The 19,358-nt window shown below is 40.1% G+C and overlaps 2 protein-coding genes across 2 annotated transcripts; both read right to left on the reverse strand.

Annotated features, from left to right (window-relative positions):
- Window positions 1–286: 286 nt before the first annotated feature.
- Window positions 287–8,238, reverse strand: LOC5515160 (gelsolin-like protein 2). The gene is made up of 14 exons (XM_048728495.1): window positions 8,081–8,238; window positions 6,667–6,756; window positions 6,275–6,364; window positions 5,485–5,580; window positions 5,176–5,270; window positions 3,838–3,910; window positions 3,011–3,103; window positions 2,781–2,846; window positions 2,574–2,613; window positions 2,231–2,304; window positions 1,704–1,738; window positions 1,311–1,396; window positions 714–805; window positions 287–492 (listed from the first exon to the last, which is right to left on the reverse strand). Exons 1-14 carry the CDS (start codon window positions 8,159–8,161, stop codon window positions 403–405), a joined length of 1,101 nt encoding a protein of 366 aa, XP_048584452.1. The 5' UTR covers window positions 8,162–8,238; the 3' UTR covers window positions 287–402.
- Window positions 8,082–18,832, reverse strand: LOC5515118 (gelsolin-like protein 1). Its single transcript, XM_048728496.1, has 15 exons — window positions 18,683–18,832; window positions 15,379–15,468; window positions 14,956–15,048; window positions 13,701–13,796; window positions 13,141–13,235; window positions 12,636–12,708; window positions 12,174–12,266; window positions 11,698–11,763; window positions 11,245–11,281; window positions 11,105–11,178; window positions 10,859–10,893; window positions 10,644–10,729; window positions 10,040–10,131; window positions 9,628–9,730; window positions 8,082–8,993 (listed from the first exon to the last, which is right to left on the reverse strand). The coding sequence occupies exons 1-14, from the start codon at window positions 18,761–18,763 to the stop codon at window positions 9,641–9,643; spliced, it is 1,101 nt and encodes a 366-aa protein (XP_048584453.1). The 5' UTR covers window positions 18,764–18,832; the 3' UTR covers window positions 8,082–8,993; window positions 9,628–9,640.
- Window positions 18,833–19,358: the final 526 nt, after the last annotated feature.

Genomic DNA, 19,358 nt, shown 5'->3' on the forward strand with positions numbered 1-19,358 from the left:
CGAAAAAAATTTTTGTGTTTGTCAAGGTCCTCTTAACTAAACTAGATAGGTGTGGTTTGCTTTCATCACGAAAATCCTACTGGATTACACATGCTCACGGTTTCCTCACCTTCCCCTTTTGTAGTCCCTGACAACATCAGTTAAGGCATGTGCTTTTTCTGCGCCTTCGAAATCCAGCATTAGAGGTCCAAAGAAAAAAAATCTTATATTTTTTTTTCTTCAGCAACATGCTAGAATTCAAGCATGTTGCTACAAAAGTCTGATGGATTGTAAAGTAACCATAAAATTTAGAGTCAAGTCTTTTTTATTAGTTCAGTTATTCTTTAGTGGGAATAACCTGATTGGGAAATACCTACAAAACATGAAATAAGGGCTCCGCAAAAAATCTTAATCAAAACCTGTCTAGAAAGCACTGTTGAAGTCATTGGTCTCCTTGCCTTCGGCCACAACCGTGACAGGCAAGAATGGGTGATCAGTTTGCCCCAGATAGTTCTGAAACCAAGAAAGAAAGTGTTTAAATACAACGTTGTGAACTTCGCTTGCTGTAGTTTACTTTCGAACATGCATTTCTTATTTTCTGATCAAAGTCAACATAAAAAAAGTGAAATACTCGATGCTGTTAAGGTGGGAATACGTGGTTTGATAAACACTAACAAGACATTATTAGACGGTAAACTATCTAGAGCCCGTGGCCACGTCTTGCCAATACTCACGTGTGCATAAGTCATCGCCTTGCCGCGCTCATCGATACTAGCGCCAGCGCCGACCCATACATAACAGTGACAACCGGTGTCAAAGAGGAACACTAAGAGATCAAATTCACAAGTGTTAAGCAGGGGGTGTGGCACCAGGGCGTGTCTCCCAACAATGTTTAACAGTTTAAAACACATATAAAGAATTACCAATAGAGGCGAGGTTGAAACCCCAATATTTTCTTAATTGTTTCTGTATCGTGCACCCCAATATTTCGAGGCCTTCTAAAGCTCTGTTAAGGTCTTTATATTAATGAGCGACGTTGAAGTAACAGTTACTCAGAACGAAAGAAGTTCTAAGGTATAGTGTGTTAAATTTCTGTCTCATTAGATGTTCACATTTTATTGCTTCTATAGTAACTTTAGAATAGATGATGTAACGATCTCAACCGCAGAACTGTAAGGCTTGTTCTGATAGGGGCCTTATCTTGGAAAAATGTCAGCAAGTCAAGATATCAGTAGTAGTGTTTATGCCTTCTAATAAACTGAGATTCCAAATCAGGGGGCATTAACAGAGTTCTATACTAGCAAAATCTAGACAAAATTCACGCCACTAACCATCATTGCTATCAAGCTGACTTCTGGAGATAGCCGAGCCGCGGGAGACTTCCTCGCAGTTCAGACTTCCTGAGGCATCAGACACCCTACAACGATAATCACACAATTAACAACAATACTGATGATAGGCGCGCGGTTCTAATAGTCCAAGAGGAGTTCGTGTGTTGAACCTTACAACGATAATCACACAATTCACAACAATACTGATGATAGGCGCGCGGTTCTAATGGTCCAAGAGGAGTTCGTGTGTTGAACCTTACAACGTCCATTTGAGATCATAACGCACACAATTTCAAAACGCGAAATCGCGCAATTTTTACACAAATAATTTTTTATATTATGTGTTAAAAACGAGTAGAAGCTTTATTTTGCCGTGTGCAAGTACGTACTTACTTATTCAGAACCTTCTCGGGAGGTGGGGCATCAGTCTACAAAACAATCACAATATTTTAAGGTAATGTTAATTTTTAATTAAAACTACTTGAGATAAATGACTCCTCATGCAAATGTGATGTAAATCTTAGGTACATGAACTGAGTCTGTTGTACTAATTGGAAATTCAATCCATCGAGATTACTGCACTCCTCTGGCATCAGGCATGTGTTTCGATACTAGAGCGGACGTAGCTTAAGCCTTTTGAGCCACAGTACAAGAATACAGGAACATCGTCGACGACGACGACGATGATGATGATGGTAATGCTGATGAAGATAATAAATACAAAATCAAATATTCCGTCCAAAGTTTGTAAAAAAATGTACCGCTTGCGCTTATTGAATACAAGAAAATTGAAATCGAGAAATTAAAAATCTTGAAATCTTGTCGAGGCATCCTTTCAGTTTTGCCTCTTGGCGTCAAGTGATTTGCTACTCCATTTGCTCCATTTCTGCTTTTATTAGAAGTGACAGTAGTGCTTGTACCTTGTCCTTCTTGGGTTTTCCTTCCGGTATAGTTTTCGCCAGCTTAGGGTTGAAGTTCTCCACCGTTTGATTTTCTGTATAAAACACAGCATTTGATAAAACAGAGTACCACTATTTTACTTTTAATACCCAGCAATTTATATCCTTTGAAGCAAAAATATACTAATATATTAATATATTAATATTAATAAACAAGGACGACAAAATATATATTTAAGTGGTTACTGATAACCAAGGACGACAATATATATATATACATATATTAATATACAAGGACGACAAAAACAACAACACCGCCGCCATTATCAACAGCATCATTCATCATCAACACTACAATACTCACCAAGAAGGTGTATCTTGATATCCCCACCCGAGCGTTCATCCTAAAAAGACAAAAGTGTTAAAAAGCGTCTACTGGAACAAGACGACATTTGAAACAGTCTGATTTGACGCCAATTTGGATAAATAAAAACTTTCGAATAGAGAAATAAACGCCTTATCTAGCAATCTTCTAAATATTGGTATTTCACTATCTTCCTATGACACTTACCTTGATTACTTGTATATACTGTGCTGCCTTGTTTTTCTCGAAAGGACTGGCGTCGCATCCAACCCACTACGTAAACCAGAATTTGGCGTTAAACTTTTTCTCATTCAGTGGCGAACCAATCTCGGTTACGAGTTATCCGTTAACTAAACTAATTTCAATTGGAATTATAAGAAAGGGATAAATTTTAGCATACAAGAAGTTAAAAAATCTGGAACCCCTCCTTTTGTTACCTGGTAGATGACGAGGCCAAGGTCAACGATGAACACATCCGAATTACACATGTTGGTTCGTTTCATCTGCTTTTGTCGAACTATGACACATTTCTGAAAGTTAGATGATTGAATATTAATTTATTTGTTTGTTTGTTTGTTCGTTCGTTCGTTCGTTTGTTCGTTCGTTCGTTCGTTCGTTCGTTCGTTCGTTTGTCGTTCGTTCGTTCGTTTGTCGTTCGTTCGTTCGTTTGTTTGTTTGTTTATAAAGGCTTTTCCACAATGTGGCAGGGCAAAGACAAAACAATTAGTAATGAAAACATTAGACGTAACGACAACAACAACAACGAGACAGGGAAATTATATACAGTTATTAGAAAAACAACTCTTATGGCTAAGAACAGCAAGATGGTTGGTCAAGGATATTCCTAGATTATTTGGCAAATGCAGTTAACATAAAGGGAGCTGGCACAAGTGAGGCTGTTGTTCTATTTGCGTTTTGAGGAGGGAGGGGAGGGGGGGTTCAGGTGTGGGGTAAACTGAAAAATGATTCCCCCATAAAGTTCGCTGTATTAAAAAAAATAAAAAATAAAAAGCCACAACTGTGTTCAGGCCTCACCTATCACATCACGCCGAATGTAAAGATACAAAGCCATTCCTTTGTTGAAGTTTTGTGACCATAAATAGAAAACCATATAACTTTGTACAAAAGCTGCAGCTACGAGCAAAAAAAACAACGTATTCTCTCCAAAAAAAATGCTATTTCTTAAATAAATGGAATTACCCCTTCTTGTACTTTACTAAGTATCAAGTATTTACCCCTTCTTTACTAAGTACCAAGTATTTACCCCTTCTTTAAAGACGTGAAACAGGCGTGGTGTATAAGCCTCGGGTAACACGTGTTTGAATCCAGAATCAGCGCTAGAAAATAAAACGCTGTAAGTAAATCCATCAGGTGTTATTAAATTGTTTCTATATGACTTGAGAGAGCAGAGAACAGAAAATACACAGGGGCATGACCACACAGGGGCATGACCACACAGGTACACGACCACACAGGTACACGACCACACAGGTACACGACCACACAGGTACACGACCACACAGGTACACGACCACACAGGTACACGACCACACAGGTACACGACCACACAGGTACACGACCACACAGGTACACGACCACACAGGTACACGACCACACAGGTACACGACCACACAGGTACACGACCACACAGGTACACGACCACACAGGTACACGACCACACAGGTACACGACCACACATGTACACGACCACACAGGTACACGACCACACAGGTACACGACCACACAGGTACACGACCACACAGGTACACGACCACACAGGTACACGACCACACAGGTACACGACCACACAGGTACACGACCACACAGGTACACGACCACACAGGTACACGACCACACAGGTACACGACCACACAGGTACACGATCACACAGGTACACGATCACACAGGTACATGATCACACAGGTACATGATCACACAGGTACATGATCACACAGGTACATGATCACACAGGTACATGACCACACAGGTACATGACCACACAGGTACATGATTACATACATGATCACACCGGTACAAGATGGTGGACCCTAACCTCCCTTTATGATGTGGTCAGCCTGTGGAGCTAAACCTCCCTTTATGATGGTAAGAGTTGAGAAGATGACGATGTGGTCACGCTGTGGACCCTAACCTCCCTTTATGATGTAAAGAGTTGAGAAGATTACGATGTGGTCACCCTGTGAACCTTAACCTCCCTTTATAATGTAAAGAGTTGAGAAGATTACGATGTGGTCACCCTGTGGACCATAACCTCCATTTATGATGGTAAGAGTGGAGAAGATTACGATGTGGTCACCCTGTGGACCTTAACCTCCCTTTATGATGTTAAGAGTGGAGAAGATTACGATGTGGTCCCCCTGTGGACCTTAATGGTAAGAGTGGAGAAGATTACGATGTGGTCACCCTGTGGAACTTAATGGTAAGAGTGGAGAAGATTACGATGTGGTCACCCTGTAAACCTTAACCTCTCTTCATGATGTTTAGAGTGGGGAAGATAACGATGTGGTCACCCTGTGTAACACACCCTCCCTTCATGATGGTAAGAGTGGAGAATATTATGCTGTGGTCACCCTGTGTAACATACCCTCCCTTCATGATGGTAAGAGTGGAGAAGTAACCCTTGAACAATTGCGACTCGTGGCCCTCGACTTCACGGTGCTGCACGGGTACATCGTTCAACTGAAACAGAAATAGTACAAATAAGACAAAATAAGATGCTTACGCTAGCGTTAAACTCGTGAAAAGGTAAAGCAGCGGAGTTGAAAAAGAATAGATAGAGCGATTCTTTTATTTCTCACCCTATTCCGTTTAGTACTCAGCATACGTTAAAAATCTGATGTTAAGTCATTTTTAAGTGCAGCTAGTGCCTTGCTACGAGACCGTGCTAACTTACAAAGTGGTCGAGTTCCACTGTCTTGTACGCCGCTGTTCCATATTCATCTTGAGAGGAAAACTTTCCGATCCAAAAGTGCACGTCGTACAAGAGATTCTGTGAGGCAATGATGTAATCAGAGAAATGGGCAATAATGACAGCGCCAAGGGCCACATTACGAACACTGAACTAAATTCGCACAATGTCATCCCATCCCTTAAATTGCAAAGGCAAAAATTGGAGTTTTTGTTGTGATTCCTTGTTTTTTTGTTGTTTCGTTATTGTCGTGATCATTTGTGGTTTCTGCTGTTGATGATGATCACAATAACAATAATGATGTCTGATAGTGTTGATTCTGATAATGGTGATGATGATGGTGACGACGACGAGGTTGGTCGGTGGTGGTGATAATGGTGGTGTTGTTGATGTTGTTGTCGAAGATGATGGTCATGGTGGTGGTGACAATGATGACGGTGGTGGTGATGGTGGCCATGATGGTGATGGTGGTGGTATGACGATGATGGTGGTGATGGTGGTGGTGACGATGATGGTGGTGATGGTGATGGTGACGATGATGGTGATGGTGATGATGATGGTGGTGGCGATGATGGTGGTGTTGATAATGGTGATGTTTTTGTTGATGATGGTGATGATGATGGTGGTGGCGATGATGGTGGTGTTGATAATGGTGATGTTTTTGTTGATGATGGTGGTGGCGGTGGTGATGGTGGTGGTGACGATGATGGTGGTGTTGATAATGGTGATGTTGTTGTTGATGATGGTGGTGGCGGTGATAGTGATAATGCTGTACCTCAGTACCAGGCTCCTTGTAGGTGTTCAGGACGATGTAAGAATCTCCATTAAAAAATTTGCCGTAGTCTTCTTTTGGCCAGTGTTCCACCTGAGGAGATCACATACTGGATCAAAACACTTCTAAGTGCGGCGCCGTATTCTAAATCAAGGCTCCTAATGTCTCTACCCTTAGTCAAGCCGGCTTGACGATCAGAAATGCTGGCGCATTTTAGATAAAAGAACTTATACAAAGTCACTAGAGGCTCTGTTATGTCATGCCTCGATACCTATACACTTTTAATAAACGTTTGATTTGCGTTACATGTAGGGCGAAAACAGAAATCATATCTCCTATTTATAATCTAGCTTAATAGAGAGCCTACAGTAAGTGTCCCATGGAACCTTGCGTACCTTAAACTTGACGATGCGCCACACTTGGACTCCGACCTCCTTTCCGGCGCCCTCCCACGCGGGCTCACCCTCAGCGGACTCCTTCTTCACCTAAGATCACCATGACAACAAATAAATTGCAAATAATTGCAGTGTTGCGATTTTGACCTCGACATGCAATAATAATAATAATAATAATAATAATAATAATAATAATAATAATAATAATAATAATAATAATAATAATAATAATAATAATAATAATAATAATAATAATAATAAATATATAAAAATATATAAATAATAAAGCTAAAGCCTCGCTTTTACGCACGAATCTCACAGCAGGCCCTTAATCTAAACAGAGAGTGTTTTGCTCAATTGTTCTAGTTGTTACTTCCAATCATTGTTCAGAGTATATTGAAATTATTATCACAGTTAAATCACAGTAAATAATTTCTAATGCAAAAATAAAAAAGACAATAATATGCGAAATAGATATCGAAACTTTGCGTATCTAACCAAATTCTCGTTCACAGAATCGGGCCGTGCAGGGGGCCTGACCGAAAAAAGGCATAATTTATTTTGAACTGCACACCAACGATTTGATTGCTTTGTTATTATACTTGTCTTTTTCAAATCGTGCTCAAGTGGCATATCAACTTTTATACTTCTCTTAATCGATTCATTTCTGATTGTTTAGTTCCAATAACATAAAAAAAATTAAGAACAGTAAATTTATTCCTGTTAAAAATCCTGGCTACGCCGCTGTATTGTGTGAGGTTTTGTTTTGTCACGGGGGGCAAATAGACAAATATTTGCCTCATTTCACACTTGGTTTTGCGACAATACGAATATTTTTGCTCCTCACAAAAACGCTATCACGCTTTTATAATACGCTTCAAAGAAATTTACATAGCCTTGCTCAAATTTGGTTTTAAGCATCAAGGAAAGTACATTTTATTGCTTAAAAAGCGAGTAACACTCTGTTCGGTAGCAATTATCATAATTAGCATTATTCAGCTTGACAAATCGATTATCTTTTCACCAAAGGAATTCTAGCATGTCTTTAAAGTGAAAATCATTTATGATTTACCGAGGCATCATTAGCTTAAGTAGCTGTAATCTGAATATATAGGCTTAGGTCATAGATTATTAGACATCTTTTTCGAAGCTACCTTCACCGAGAGAAGATATTTATCCTTTAGATAATTGTTATGACTCAAGTAAGACACGACATCAAACTTTTTTTTAAAAATGTTCGCTAGTGTCGCTAGTTAGCCGTGTTAATTCAAATATTTGCCACTTTCAACTGTGTCATGTTCTCACAAGAAACTTCAGATCGCTTACTTCTTCACAACGAAACAAATTTCTCGCAAATGTCACCAATAACAAAAGCTAACTTCATTATCATTTCAAATATTAACTGCACACTTACATTTTTCTCCAAGTCGGAGCCGAAAAGGGCCAAATTGGAGTCCTTCCAATCATACTTCTTGGCTTTCACGAGACCAGACATTTTTAAACGAATCCAATGCAGCTACGCCTTCAAACGTGACCTTGCAAGTACCGAGGTCCAGCTTTTATACGATAACTTATCATTAGATGGGCGTGTATCGCTCTATATATGGGAAGTCAATAAATATTCCATGTCACGTAAACAAGTCACACAACTACACGTCACGTAAACTTACATACTAATCAGAGCGCTTCACAACAAGGCACACACAAAAAAACAAGTCAGAGGGCTCGTTTCAGATCTTATCCCTAAGTTCTGGCTTTCTAAGGACTCTTAGCTCAGTCTTACTCTTAGCTATGGTTATGTTCTTTACAATTTTGTTTAGGCCATGTAAACATGAAACAGAAAATAATATCGAACAATCAGGAGTTAGATTTACCCCACTAAAGTCGAATTAAACTCGACCCTTTCGAGGAGTAGTTTTAAAATCCCTGATTTAACTGATTTTCTCCCCTTATTCGTAGAAATTTCTTTCTCGCTCGTGATGCGGAGAAAGCGAAACGAGTACAGAAAAATAACGGCGAAGCCAAAGGACTGATTCTCATCTACGAGGAGATCATGATGTAAAATGGATAACATGTCACCTGCGGTTTCTCTTTTTTAGGAGTTCGGTGGTTTAGCATTGGAACATTTAAATAGGAAGTTGTCGCTGTAGAATATTGCGGTTATCAGCAGTGTATAGAGATAAATCTGTGGCGTCGCTTAAACAGAGTTTATTTTATTCCATTTGATAGACTGTTTTTTTTACAACCAAAAATCTAAAATGTTTATATTTAACTTATGTTTCACTGCACAACCAGACTTGCAACGTTTGCTGTTATGACTGCTGGAACTAGAAAGAGAAGAACGTTGTTATTGTCCGTATTTTGAGTTGAAGGGGAGTGGGAAGGAGGGGGAACCGGTTTGCCGGAGATTGACGAATAATGATGATATATAATATAGAAAATATCATCAACAATACTAAAACGCTTAAAAGTCAGTCCCAATCGTCTTTCGGGAATGTACATTTGAACCAGCGTGTGTTTCTGCAAGCCCCAGATATATTCTTAAAAAAATAATTTAGGAGCCACCAAACTTGTGAAATGTTTTAAATATATCAACGAAAACCATGTTTGTTTTGAACACATTGATAGAAATCTGTCTAGAAATCAAAGGTAACCCACAGCTCTTCCCTCAAGAATTTAACCGAGCGAGCTAGAAAAACTACATCTTTCAAAACAAGATTAAATGATGTGCCCCAACACAAACCGTCCCCATTTCCTTTTAAGGCTTATTTACAGAGTACGATTTAGTGGTATGCGCTTGCCTGCAACACCTCTGCAACTTGAATAGCAGAGTGTAAATCAGCCTAGGCAAGTTGCATACGACTAAATCGTGCTGTGTAAATCAGCCTAGGCAAGTTGCATACGACTAAATCGTGCTGTGTAAAGCAGACTTTATTATGGATCCACACTATCCATGTGTACCTTCGCACGTCGTCTAGAAGGCCTTGTTAAAGTCATCAGTCTCGTTCCCCTCGACAACACAGGTGATAGGAAGGAATGGGCTATCGCTCTTCATAAGGTAATTCTGAAAAAATAGTATGGCAACGATATGAGCGCATTGGCTACCGTTACTGCACTTACGCCTACCTTCATTGCTAGTTGTTAAAAGTGCCGTTTTATACTCGTTTAGATGCCGCATCTACACTGCAGTACTTTACCAAATAAAAAAAATGTTGTATTTTTGCTCGTGTTTTCTTGGCTTACACCGTAACGTATCTTTCCAACAAAATTTCTTGTTGTTGTGTTTTTGTAAATTCCTACTTTTTTTCTTACTTATGTATATAAAAAAATAGGAAATAGCTCAAATGTCCAAATTTCGATATGGCCAACTCACGTGTGCGAATTCCATGGCCCTCCTCCGCTCGTCAACACTGGAACCCTTGCCGCTCCACACATAGCAATGGTCGCCAGAATCCATGATGAAGACTACAATAAACCACAGATACGATCATAAGATAATCATCGACACTAGCTCACTTAGAGCTCTACACATAGCAATGGTCAATAGCATTCATGATAAAGACTACAATAAACCACAGATACGATCACAAGGCACTCATCCACACTAGCCGTTAAATCTGAGACCTAAATAGTCGGACTACCGGCTATTCTTACATTATATGGGAAAAAGGTGTGTCCCCCCCCCCCCCCCATCCTCTCCCCGCTCGACCGCAAGAAAGCGCCCAATTTTTCTTAGTTTAATTGTCAAATCATTAAAACTGTCAAATAATTACAAATTGCCAAATCATTGGACTTTATGTACATGGTATCCATGGCTGCACACCAGAACCCTTATCTTCCCTTCTCGCAAATCCTGTTTTTTTTATTCAGCCAGGACGTGATATTGACGTGATACAGAACGTGATGTTAACGTGATACAGAACGTGATATTCGTACTGTTTGCGCGGGGCTTAACTACCCGTACCCCCGGTACCAACCATCATTGGTGTTGAGCTGACTTCGCTTGACTGCAGAACCACGTGACACCTCACTGAAAACCAAGTGTCCGGACGCATCGGACAACCTGTGTCAAAAGAAGAGTTGAAAAAGTCGTTCAAGGTACAAACCAGAACAAATGTTATTCTCACCCTAAGTTAATTTGTTAGTGTGCCCCAACCTTGCTTTAAGCTGTTTTGTGAATTATAAGACTTACTTTGACAAAACCTTCTCAAGTTTTGACTCGGGTTTCTGCAGATAGACACCATAAAACAAATAATATCAGATTGGCATAAGACAAGACACTCAGCGGCGGGTTCACTGGACTTGTATTTTAGAAGAAATGTATAAGTTTACAGTGAGGACACAGAAAGCTCAAATATCTAACATGGTGGTCCCTCGCCTCCATTTGTAATACCCCCCGCCCCATCTCTCTAATCTCGAGATGTCCTGGGATTCTCACCTTGTCCTTCTTTGGTTTGCCTTCAGGAATGACGGCAGCCAGCTTGTCATTGAAATATTCAACCGTCTGCCGATCTGTAAAGGAAAATTGGAACTTTAAAATTGAAATATTTGATATTAGAAAAAAGTGCTTTTTTTTACCTAAAGTCTTGGTCTTTGGCTTTCCAGCTCTTTGGGACTGGGATCAAGAAAGTAAATATAAATATGTTGGTATGTGGTTATTATTGTTGGTTGGTAGGTTATTCTCAACGTCTTATAATCATTATTATCATAATCTTCATTATCATCATTATTATCATAATCGTTATTATCTAATTATCATATCCTCCTCCTTATTATCATTATCATTATCATTATCTTATATTATCGTCATCATATCATCATCAGCAGCACCACCAATATTATTATTACTACTACTACTACTAATACTACCACTATCATCATCATCATTATTATTATTATTATTATTATTATTACTCCAACTTTACTGACAATTCACTCTAACGAACATCCCCACACGGAGTTTATTTTGGATTAAAGAAGATAACAAATTCTACAGCTTTACGAGCATGTAAACGGGGATTTATCTTATACCTGGATAATGTCCATGAAGTGCGCAGCGCTGAACTTTTCATCGGGGCTACAGCGACTGCCGTTCCACTAAAGCAAAAAAAATGTATTTTTTTTTTATAAACCATATAATGCTTTCAAAGGTGACCTTTGGTTGAGCGTAAAGGGGGCTGTTTAGGGGTCACTTGTTTTAGTTTTCTGAGTATCATTGTGACTTTCATAAAGAGAGAAGGCATTTCACATGATGTTATGATTTGGCTACTTGATCGCTAGGAATGGAAATAATAATGAAAGTCAATTAGATGAAAAACCCTCTCCTTCACAGTCCAACGCTTGACATCTTTTGGAAGAGATTGTTCCAAAATTCCTTACCTGTCGTAATCTATGAAGTACTCCATATGGGTTCATATGGATTCTAATAGGACTCAAACAGGACACGTGCACAAAAGGTGTATTTGGTATTTCTGTGTATTATACATACTGAAAAGGGTGGTGTTCACCTGGTAAAGTGTGAGACCCAAGTCAACAATGAACACATCTCCGTTGTTCATGTTGGCCCTCTTCAAACTCTTCTCCGTCACCTCAATCTTTTTCTGCCAAAAAAGATAATGAATATATAAAATAAGGATAAAAAACTTGAGTCAAAGAAAAAAAATATTCTATTAGTTCGATTCGCCTTTAACTAATTTCAAGCTTAGAGCACTTTTTCTTTGGGTTATAACATTATCATGGTCCAATGCCCAAGTCCTAAACTTGATTGTGAAGATGTCTGGCCGATTGTGAAGACGCCTGAAATGTGAAAATGTCTGGATTGTGAAGACGCCTGGATTGTGAAGATGTCTGAATTGTGAAGACGCCTGGGTTGTAAAGACGCCTGATATGTGAAGACGTCTGGATTGTGAAAATGTCTGGATTTTGAAAACGCCTGGATTGTGAAGACGTCTGGAAGCTATGATGCTTACGTTCTTCTTGCAAAAGTGCAAAAGGCGGGGCTTGTATGCCTCCGGGTTGACTCTCCTGAATCCAGTCTCCGCCCTAAAACAATAAAATCAAAGGATATCACATCTTTAACCATTATTCACCATGGCCGTTACCACCATTGTCGGTGACTATAAACACTGTGGTGTCATTATCATCAGAATCAGCCCCATCAGCATTTACCTGATCATTCATATTAGCATGACCACCACCATAACCCATTATCATATCATTGTCATCAAAATCAGCACTAGAATTGTCATCACCATTATTATCATCAGCGGCAGGAGCGGCAGCATTAAACACTATAAATCATCTACCATGACAATCATTGTCATCATCATCATGATTTGGGGGGAGGGCAAAAAGAAAAAACACTGAAGCGGGAGGGGGGGGGGGAGGTCTGACATTTTACGGTGTCCCGAGTCAAAATCTCCCCCCCCCCCCCCCCCCCTCAGGGTATTTAATCAACACTGGCTTATCCCTTACCCTCCTTTTAGAGTGATGAGTGCGTCAAAGTAGCTTTTGAAAAGCGTAGATTCGTGTCCTTCCACCTCACGATGCTCAACGGGCTTATCATCCAGCTAGAGGAAAAGATCTTGTTAGAGGCGAGAGAAAAGAGAAAGAAACATGGGGTCAACCATCCATCAGCTAGAGGGAAAAGATCTATTTAGACTCTCACAAACTCTTTTGCCGGCTTGATCGTGTCATTTTGAGAGTGAAACGTGTGATCGAGGCTTAACTCACAAAGTGGTCTTTGAGAGCTGAAGGGTGGAATGTTTCATCGAGGCTTAACTCACAAAGTGGTATGTAAGAGCTAGAGAGTGGAACGTTTGATCGAGGCTTAACTCACAAAGTAGTATATGAGAGCTGGAGGGTGGTACGTTTGATCGAGGCTTTACTCACAAAGTGGGATGTAAGAGCTAGAGAGTAAAACGTTTGATCGAAGCGTAACTCACACAGTTGTCTGTGAGAGCTGGAGTTTGGAACGTTTGATCAAGGCTTAATGAAAGCTGAAGGGTGGAACGTTTGATCGAAGCTTCACTTACAAAGTGGTCCAATTCTACGGTCTTGTACGCAGCAGTGCCGTACTCGTCTTGACTTGAGAATCTTCCGATCCAGAAGTGCACGTCGTATGATAACTCCTACAGAGTAGATATAATTGTTAAACACTACTATAGGCACGTAAGGCTGGATAATAACGTTTAATCATGTTGATAAATACAATATTTTGTTTTTATGAAACCGTCAACCTGATAGGAGCGTTTCCCTAATTATTGGACAATCTTCTCTTGGGTTTCCCCTTTTTAGCTCACACTGTTTCTCATGTACCTCGGACCTTTTAATCGATTGGGCAAAGGCACTACAGTAGCGCGGGGCCTGCCAAATGGGCCAGCCAAGTTCCCTTAGGTGTTAACCCTGGGCCCGTCTTATATACACACATATGACCATTGTTAACCATGGGCCCGTCTTATATACACACATATAACCAGTGTTAACCATGGGCCCGTCTTATATACACACATATGACCAGTGTTAACCATGGGCCCGTCTTATATACACACATATGACCAGTGTTAACCCTGGGCCCGTCTTATATACACACATATGACCAGTGTTAGCCATGGGCCAGTCTTATACACACATACGACCAGTGTTACCCATGGGCCCGTCTTATATACACACATATGACCAGTGTTAACCATGGGCCCGTCTTATATACACACATATGACCAGTGTTAACCATGGGCCCGTCTTATATACACACATATGACCAGTGTTAACCATGGGCCCGTCTTATATACACACATATGACCAGTGTTAACCCTGGGCCCGTCTTATATTCACACACATGACCAGTGTTAACCATTGGCCAGTCTTATATACACACATACGACCAGTGTTAACCATGGGCCCGTCTTATATACACACATATGACCAGTGTTAACTATGAGCCCGTCTTATATACCCACATATGACCAGTGTTAGCCATGGGCCAGTCTTATACACACATACGACCAGTGTTACCTATGGGCCCGTCTTATATACACACATATTACCAGTGTTAACCATGGGCCAGTCTTATATACACACATATGACCAGTGTTAACCATGGGGCAGTCTCATATACACACATATGACCAGTTTTAACCGTAGGCCCGTCTCATATACACACATATGACCAGTGTTAACCATGGACCCGTTTTATATACACACATACGTACAGTGTTAACCATGGACCCGTCTAATATACACACATATGGCCAGCGTTACCCATGGGCCAGTCTTATATACACCACATGCCTCTGAGCTGGGATCCTTCTTGTAGGTGTTCAGAACGATGTAGGAGTCACCGTTGTAGAAGTGTCCATAGTCCTGCTTGGGCCAGTGTGTAACCTACAGAAAAAGACCTTTGATAAAACAAAATATAAAAAAAAAACTACGACATGAAGAAAAAATTATATTGAAAAGAAGAAACAATTTTGAGTTAGACATCATAAAAGTATTTCTATAATGTTGCATTTCTTATAGCATTCCTTTAGACACTAGTTTGTGTATAAATCGTGGGACCCGACTGTGGACTGGAACATATGATATTACATGACCCGAAATTTTAATTCTTTTCAGATTGTAAAATCAACTTGTGCACAAAATGTGCGAGGTGCGGTGCCAATACTACCTACCCTAAAGAAATAAGCGAAGAATGTCCCATAAATCTTTGCGTACCTTGAACTTGACGATGCGCCACACCTGGACTCCGACCTCCTTTCCGGCGCCCTCCCACGCGGGCTCACCCTCAGCGGACTCCTTCTTCACCTAAGATTACCATGACAACAAATTAAGACGCTGGCTCACCGTCAGGGGGTTCGTTCTCACCTGATTCGTCGTACAAGAAAAGCAGGGCTAACCTTTGGTATGAATTGATGATATTATTCATGATGTTTTGCAGTAACAAATTTTAGCTGTCAAAGAGGCTATGTTATTGGAGTTAAAATGGCACTAAATCCAATAATTATTTGCAGTTTGTGTTAAAATGACCTTTTACGACAAAATCCGTTTAAAGGGTTAGTCCTATGAATTGCATTGCGCCCCCTGTTTTGTGCAAGACTGACTGTCAAAGGATTTCGGTAATCTGGTTTGCTATTAATTTTAGATCACACAATCTTCAAGCTATTACCGAATTTTGACAAAAGCTACTAGCCATGTATGGCCACCAAGGAAGACATACAAGATCCTGTACCCTCTTTATATGTTTATATAAGTTCTGCTCAAGGCAAAAAGCAACTGCAGCAGATAAGACTAGAGCTTGCGCATGAGCTTGGAAAATAACAAAATCCCATGCTTTGTACAAATGCCAAGGGCGTTACGGTTAACTTAAACGATTTTACGCATTGAGTTAAAAGTCTGGTTGTGCCACCTTCTAAAGCATCGCATTTTAGGAATTATGCCTCGCGTGATGCCATTAAGATAAAATAGGTCTATTACGGCAGTTCCAACCTTGACGAACAATTTCGAAACTACCAAAATAGTGCTAGTGCTGCCTGGTGTCCTTCGGGGGGGGGGGGGGGGGGGGGATTTGGATGTGAATAGGAATTTGGAATTTAAACCTAAGATATAGCACATTTGGGGTGGTCGAAGTAAATTTTAAATTTGAGAAACACTTGAAAAAACAACTTTTTCAGTTTTCCTGAATTTCATTTGGACCGCCATCGAGAGTTTCTCCGATGGCTGTAGGAAAAGACATTGTTAGGCTAAATTCTGAATCCTTCGGGGGGGGGGGGGGGGATTTGGATGTGAATAGGAATTTGGAATTTAAACCTAAGATATAGCACATTTGGGGTGGTCGAAGTAAATTTTAAATTTGAGAAACACTTGAAAAAACAACTTTTTCAGTTTTCCTGAATTTCATTTGGACCGCCATCGAGAGTTTTTCCGATGGCTGTAGGAAAAGACATTGTTAGGCTGAATTCTGATTAAAAAAAAACAAAACAGGAAATCTTCTCTAAATTACTGGAATGTGTTTTGTTTTTCGACGCCCTAACCTGTTTACTTCGTAAACCTGGTCAAGTTAGCCTTGCTTCTATTGGCTGAGCGGCTTGTCGGTTAATGACGTCACTTTTTGATTCTCCGCTCGCCCTGAGCTCGGGGCCGGGATAGCCTGCGAGGCAAGGCCGGGACAGCTAATCGCAGAGAATGTTTGATACCAGAGGACTGTCAGAAGCTGGGGACGAGGCTAGGGTCATGTAACGCGTTGCCTAGACTTCGTGCTACCTGGTAAGTCAAACACCCCAGCACGCTCTATCTTTTATGACGAATCGTAAAAATATAATTTTACATAATGACTCGAGGCAAGTCCCGGTCCCGTTTTTACCCCTTCCCGGACCCTAGTTAGGGAGTCATGTAGCAGGCCGCTCGTAAGGCCTAACAGGATTGGCTGGATTACCTCATTGTTCTATTGTATTCCCGTTTAATTGTTTTGTTTCCCAAAGTTTTGTCTGTGGTGTATAAATCCAATCAGGTAAAATCTTCTAAGACCTGTTACACGACCCTAGTTCGGAGTTATTTGAGGGCAGCATCTAGTCGAAGGAGGCTTTAAGCGAGTAAATATGTGAAAAATACCTCTTCAATCAATTCTACCAGTTTTTTAGTAGCCTGAGTATCAGGCGATTTTATTTGTCAAAAGTTGGAGAGGGAAAATAAAAGTACGCCTGACACAAATACTAAACGCGACGCCTGCAGCCCCTTTCAGGCCACTGTCGAAATACGTCGGCTGTCAATTTTCCAATGACTCGCGTGGTGGCACAATTAAATGCCCAAATCAAATTATAAACAGCATTTTATGTAAAAAAAAATACATTGGTGTTACATGCAAGGGTAATAATTTTAGTAACGACGATCCCTGGTGAGGGTAACTTTATGCTAAATGATTTCAAACACAAAGATAGTTCACGGCCCAGGAGATATACGATTTAAGTATATGACTGCAGATCCACACATTAATACAGGATATTCACATCACCAATTTACTACGGGCTTTTCCCTCTAAATAGACAAACCACTGCTTGAAAACAAATGCTATTACTTGATAAGCTCACTCAATTAACAACTCGCGGGACGTGGCGCAAACAACCCCAAGCATTCTTCGTGTTCTCACAGACAAATTTCTCAAATATTCGGCGCCTGGTCTGTTGAAAATTTGATAGCTACTACATATAATGTCCGTAGTATTAAGCAGCTTCTATGACATCCAACGCCTTTGATATAACTAGTAGATCTTTGCTTCGAAAAACGATACCAATGAGAAATAAACACAAGCAATGACCGGCATGGGCAATGCATTTGAATATCTAACCTGAGTATAAGGCGGAATTTTTCCGAAGAAAATAAGGAGAGGAAAATACATTTTAAAAAATGTTATAGAAAACGATTTATCTAATTCTGCTAACGCCAGGCCAAAAGCACTTTTGGCGTCCGCCATTACTCTGAGAACGAGCAGTCGACGGGCTAGGGTACTATATATAGCTGAGCCAATCAGCGCGTCCCATTCGAGTGCCCTTTGTTTTTTTACCAATCAGGAGCCATGCCGGAATCCGGCATGAGAACATGCGATTCGAACAGTACTTGTATCAGGCCCTTGTCTTGTTTCTCGCCGGCGCGATAGAAACATAGGAGGGCCTGCTAGTCACGGAGGTCAAAGGCCACAATCTGTTAAACACTGGTGATGGAAGCCTGGGGGAACCTAACTCTTTAGAAAGCTGCTTTTCTCAATCATCGCGAAAATACAAATTATTTAGGGAATAGGTAATCATAATAAAAATAAAGAAATATTTCTTTAAAGAAATTGAAACTTTATCGATCTCAGAAAGTGAGTCTTTCTTATATTTATAAGAATTTTAAAGACGGCAATAGAAATCGTAAAAAATAAAAACCGATTCACGCGAGCCCTTTACCGACTTGCAGTCTGAAGACAATTGCGTGAAAAATCGACAAAAAATAAACGATTTAGGTGATACAATGGAATACTACTTACATTTTTCTCCAAGTCGGAACCGAAGAGAGCCAAATTGGAGTCTTTCCAATCATACTTCTTGGCTTTTACGAGACCAGACATAGTGAATTGCAGTTCTTTATGCACGGTGTTCGCTAGAGAGTGCCAAATGCGGGTTGTGCTGTATCAATTTACAAGATTAAAAGTGTTTAAACTGGGAGTGGCAAAATTAAGTATGCTTTGTTAGTAGCTAAATATAGCGCTAAAAGATCTCAGAGAAGAGTTGATTTGTGTGTATTATTACTACTCTTTGCTCTGCTCTTGCCGTATAATACCAATTATTTGGTTTGTTAATTGCTTGCCGTGATCAGTGGATCATCCAAATATTTCGAGGTGGAATGTCTCGGTGAGTACTGACTAACCGGAAATTAAAGGAATGATTGGATTGGTTCAGAGAGTGTAATTCTGTTCGCAAAGATTATAAGCTTTATCTTAATAATACAATTTTAGACACAAATACTATTACATATAAGTTAATTAACGAAGTCAACGAAGCGTCAATTACAAACGTAAGCCTCCCCCCTGAAAACCGGGTAGAATGTGGCATTGCGGTTCATTATAAGTACGGCTAAAAACTGCGTTCAATCGAACGTATTGCATTGATTTCCCTAAAGGAATAGGATTCGTATACACCTGGTACTTTGCTAGGATTACGAAA

Source organism: Nematostella vectensis, chromosome 6 (genome assembly GCF_932526225.1).
Source record: "Nematostella vectensis chromosome 6, jaNemVect1.1, whole genome shotgun sequence".
NCBI classification, from domain to species: domain Eukaryota; kingdom Metazoa; phylum Cnidaria; class Anthozoa; order Actiniaria; family Edwardsiidae; genus Nematostella; species Nematostella vectensis.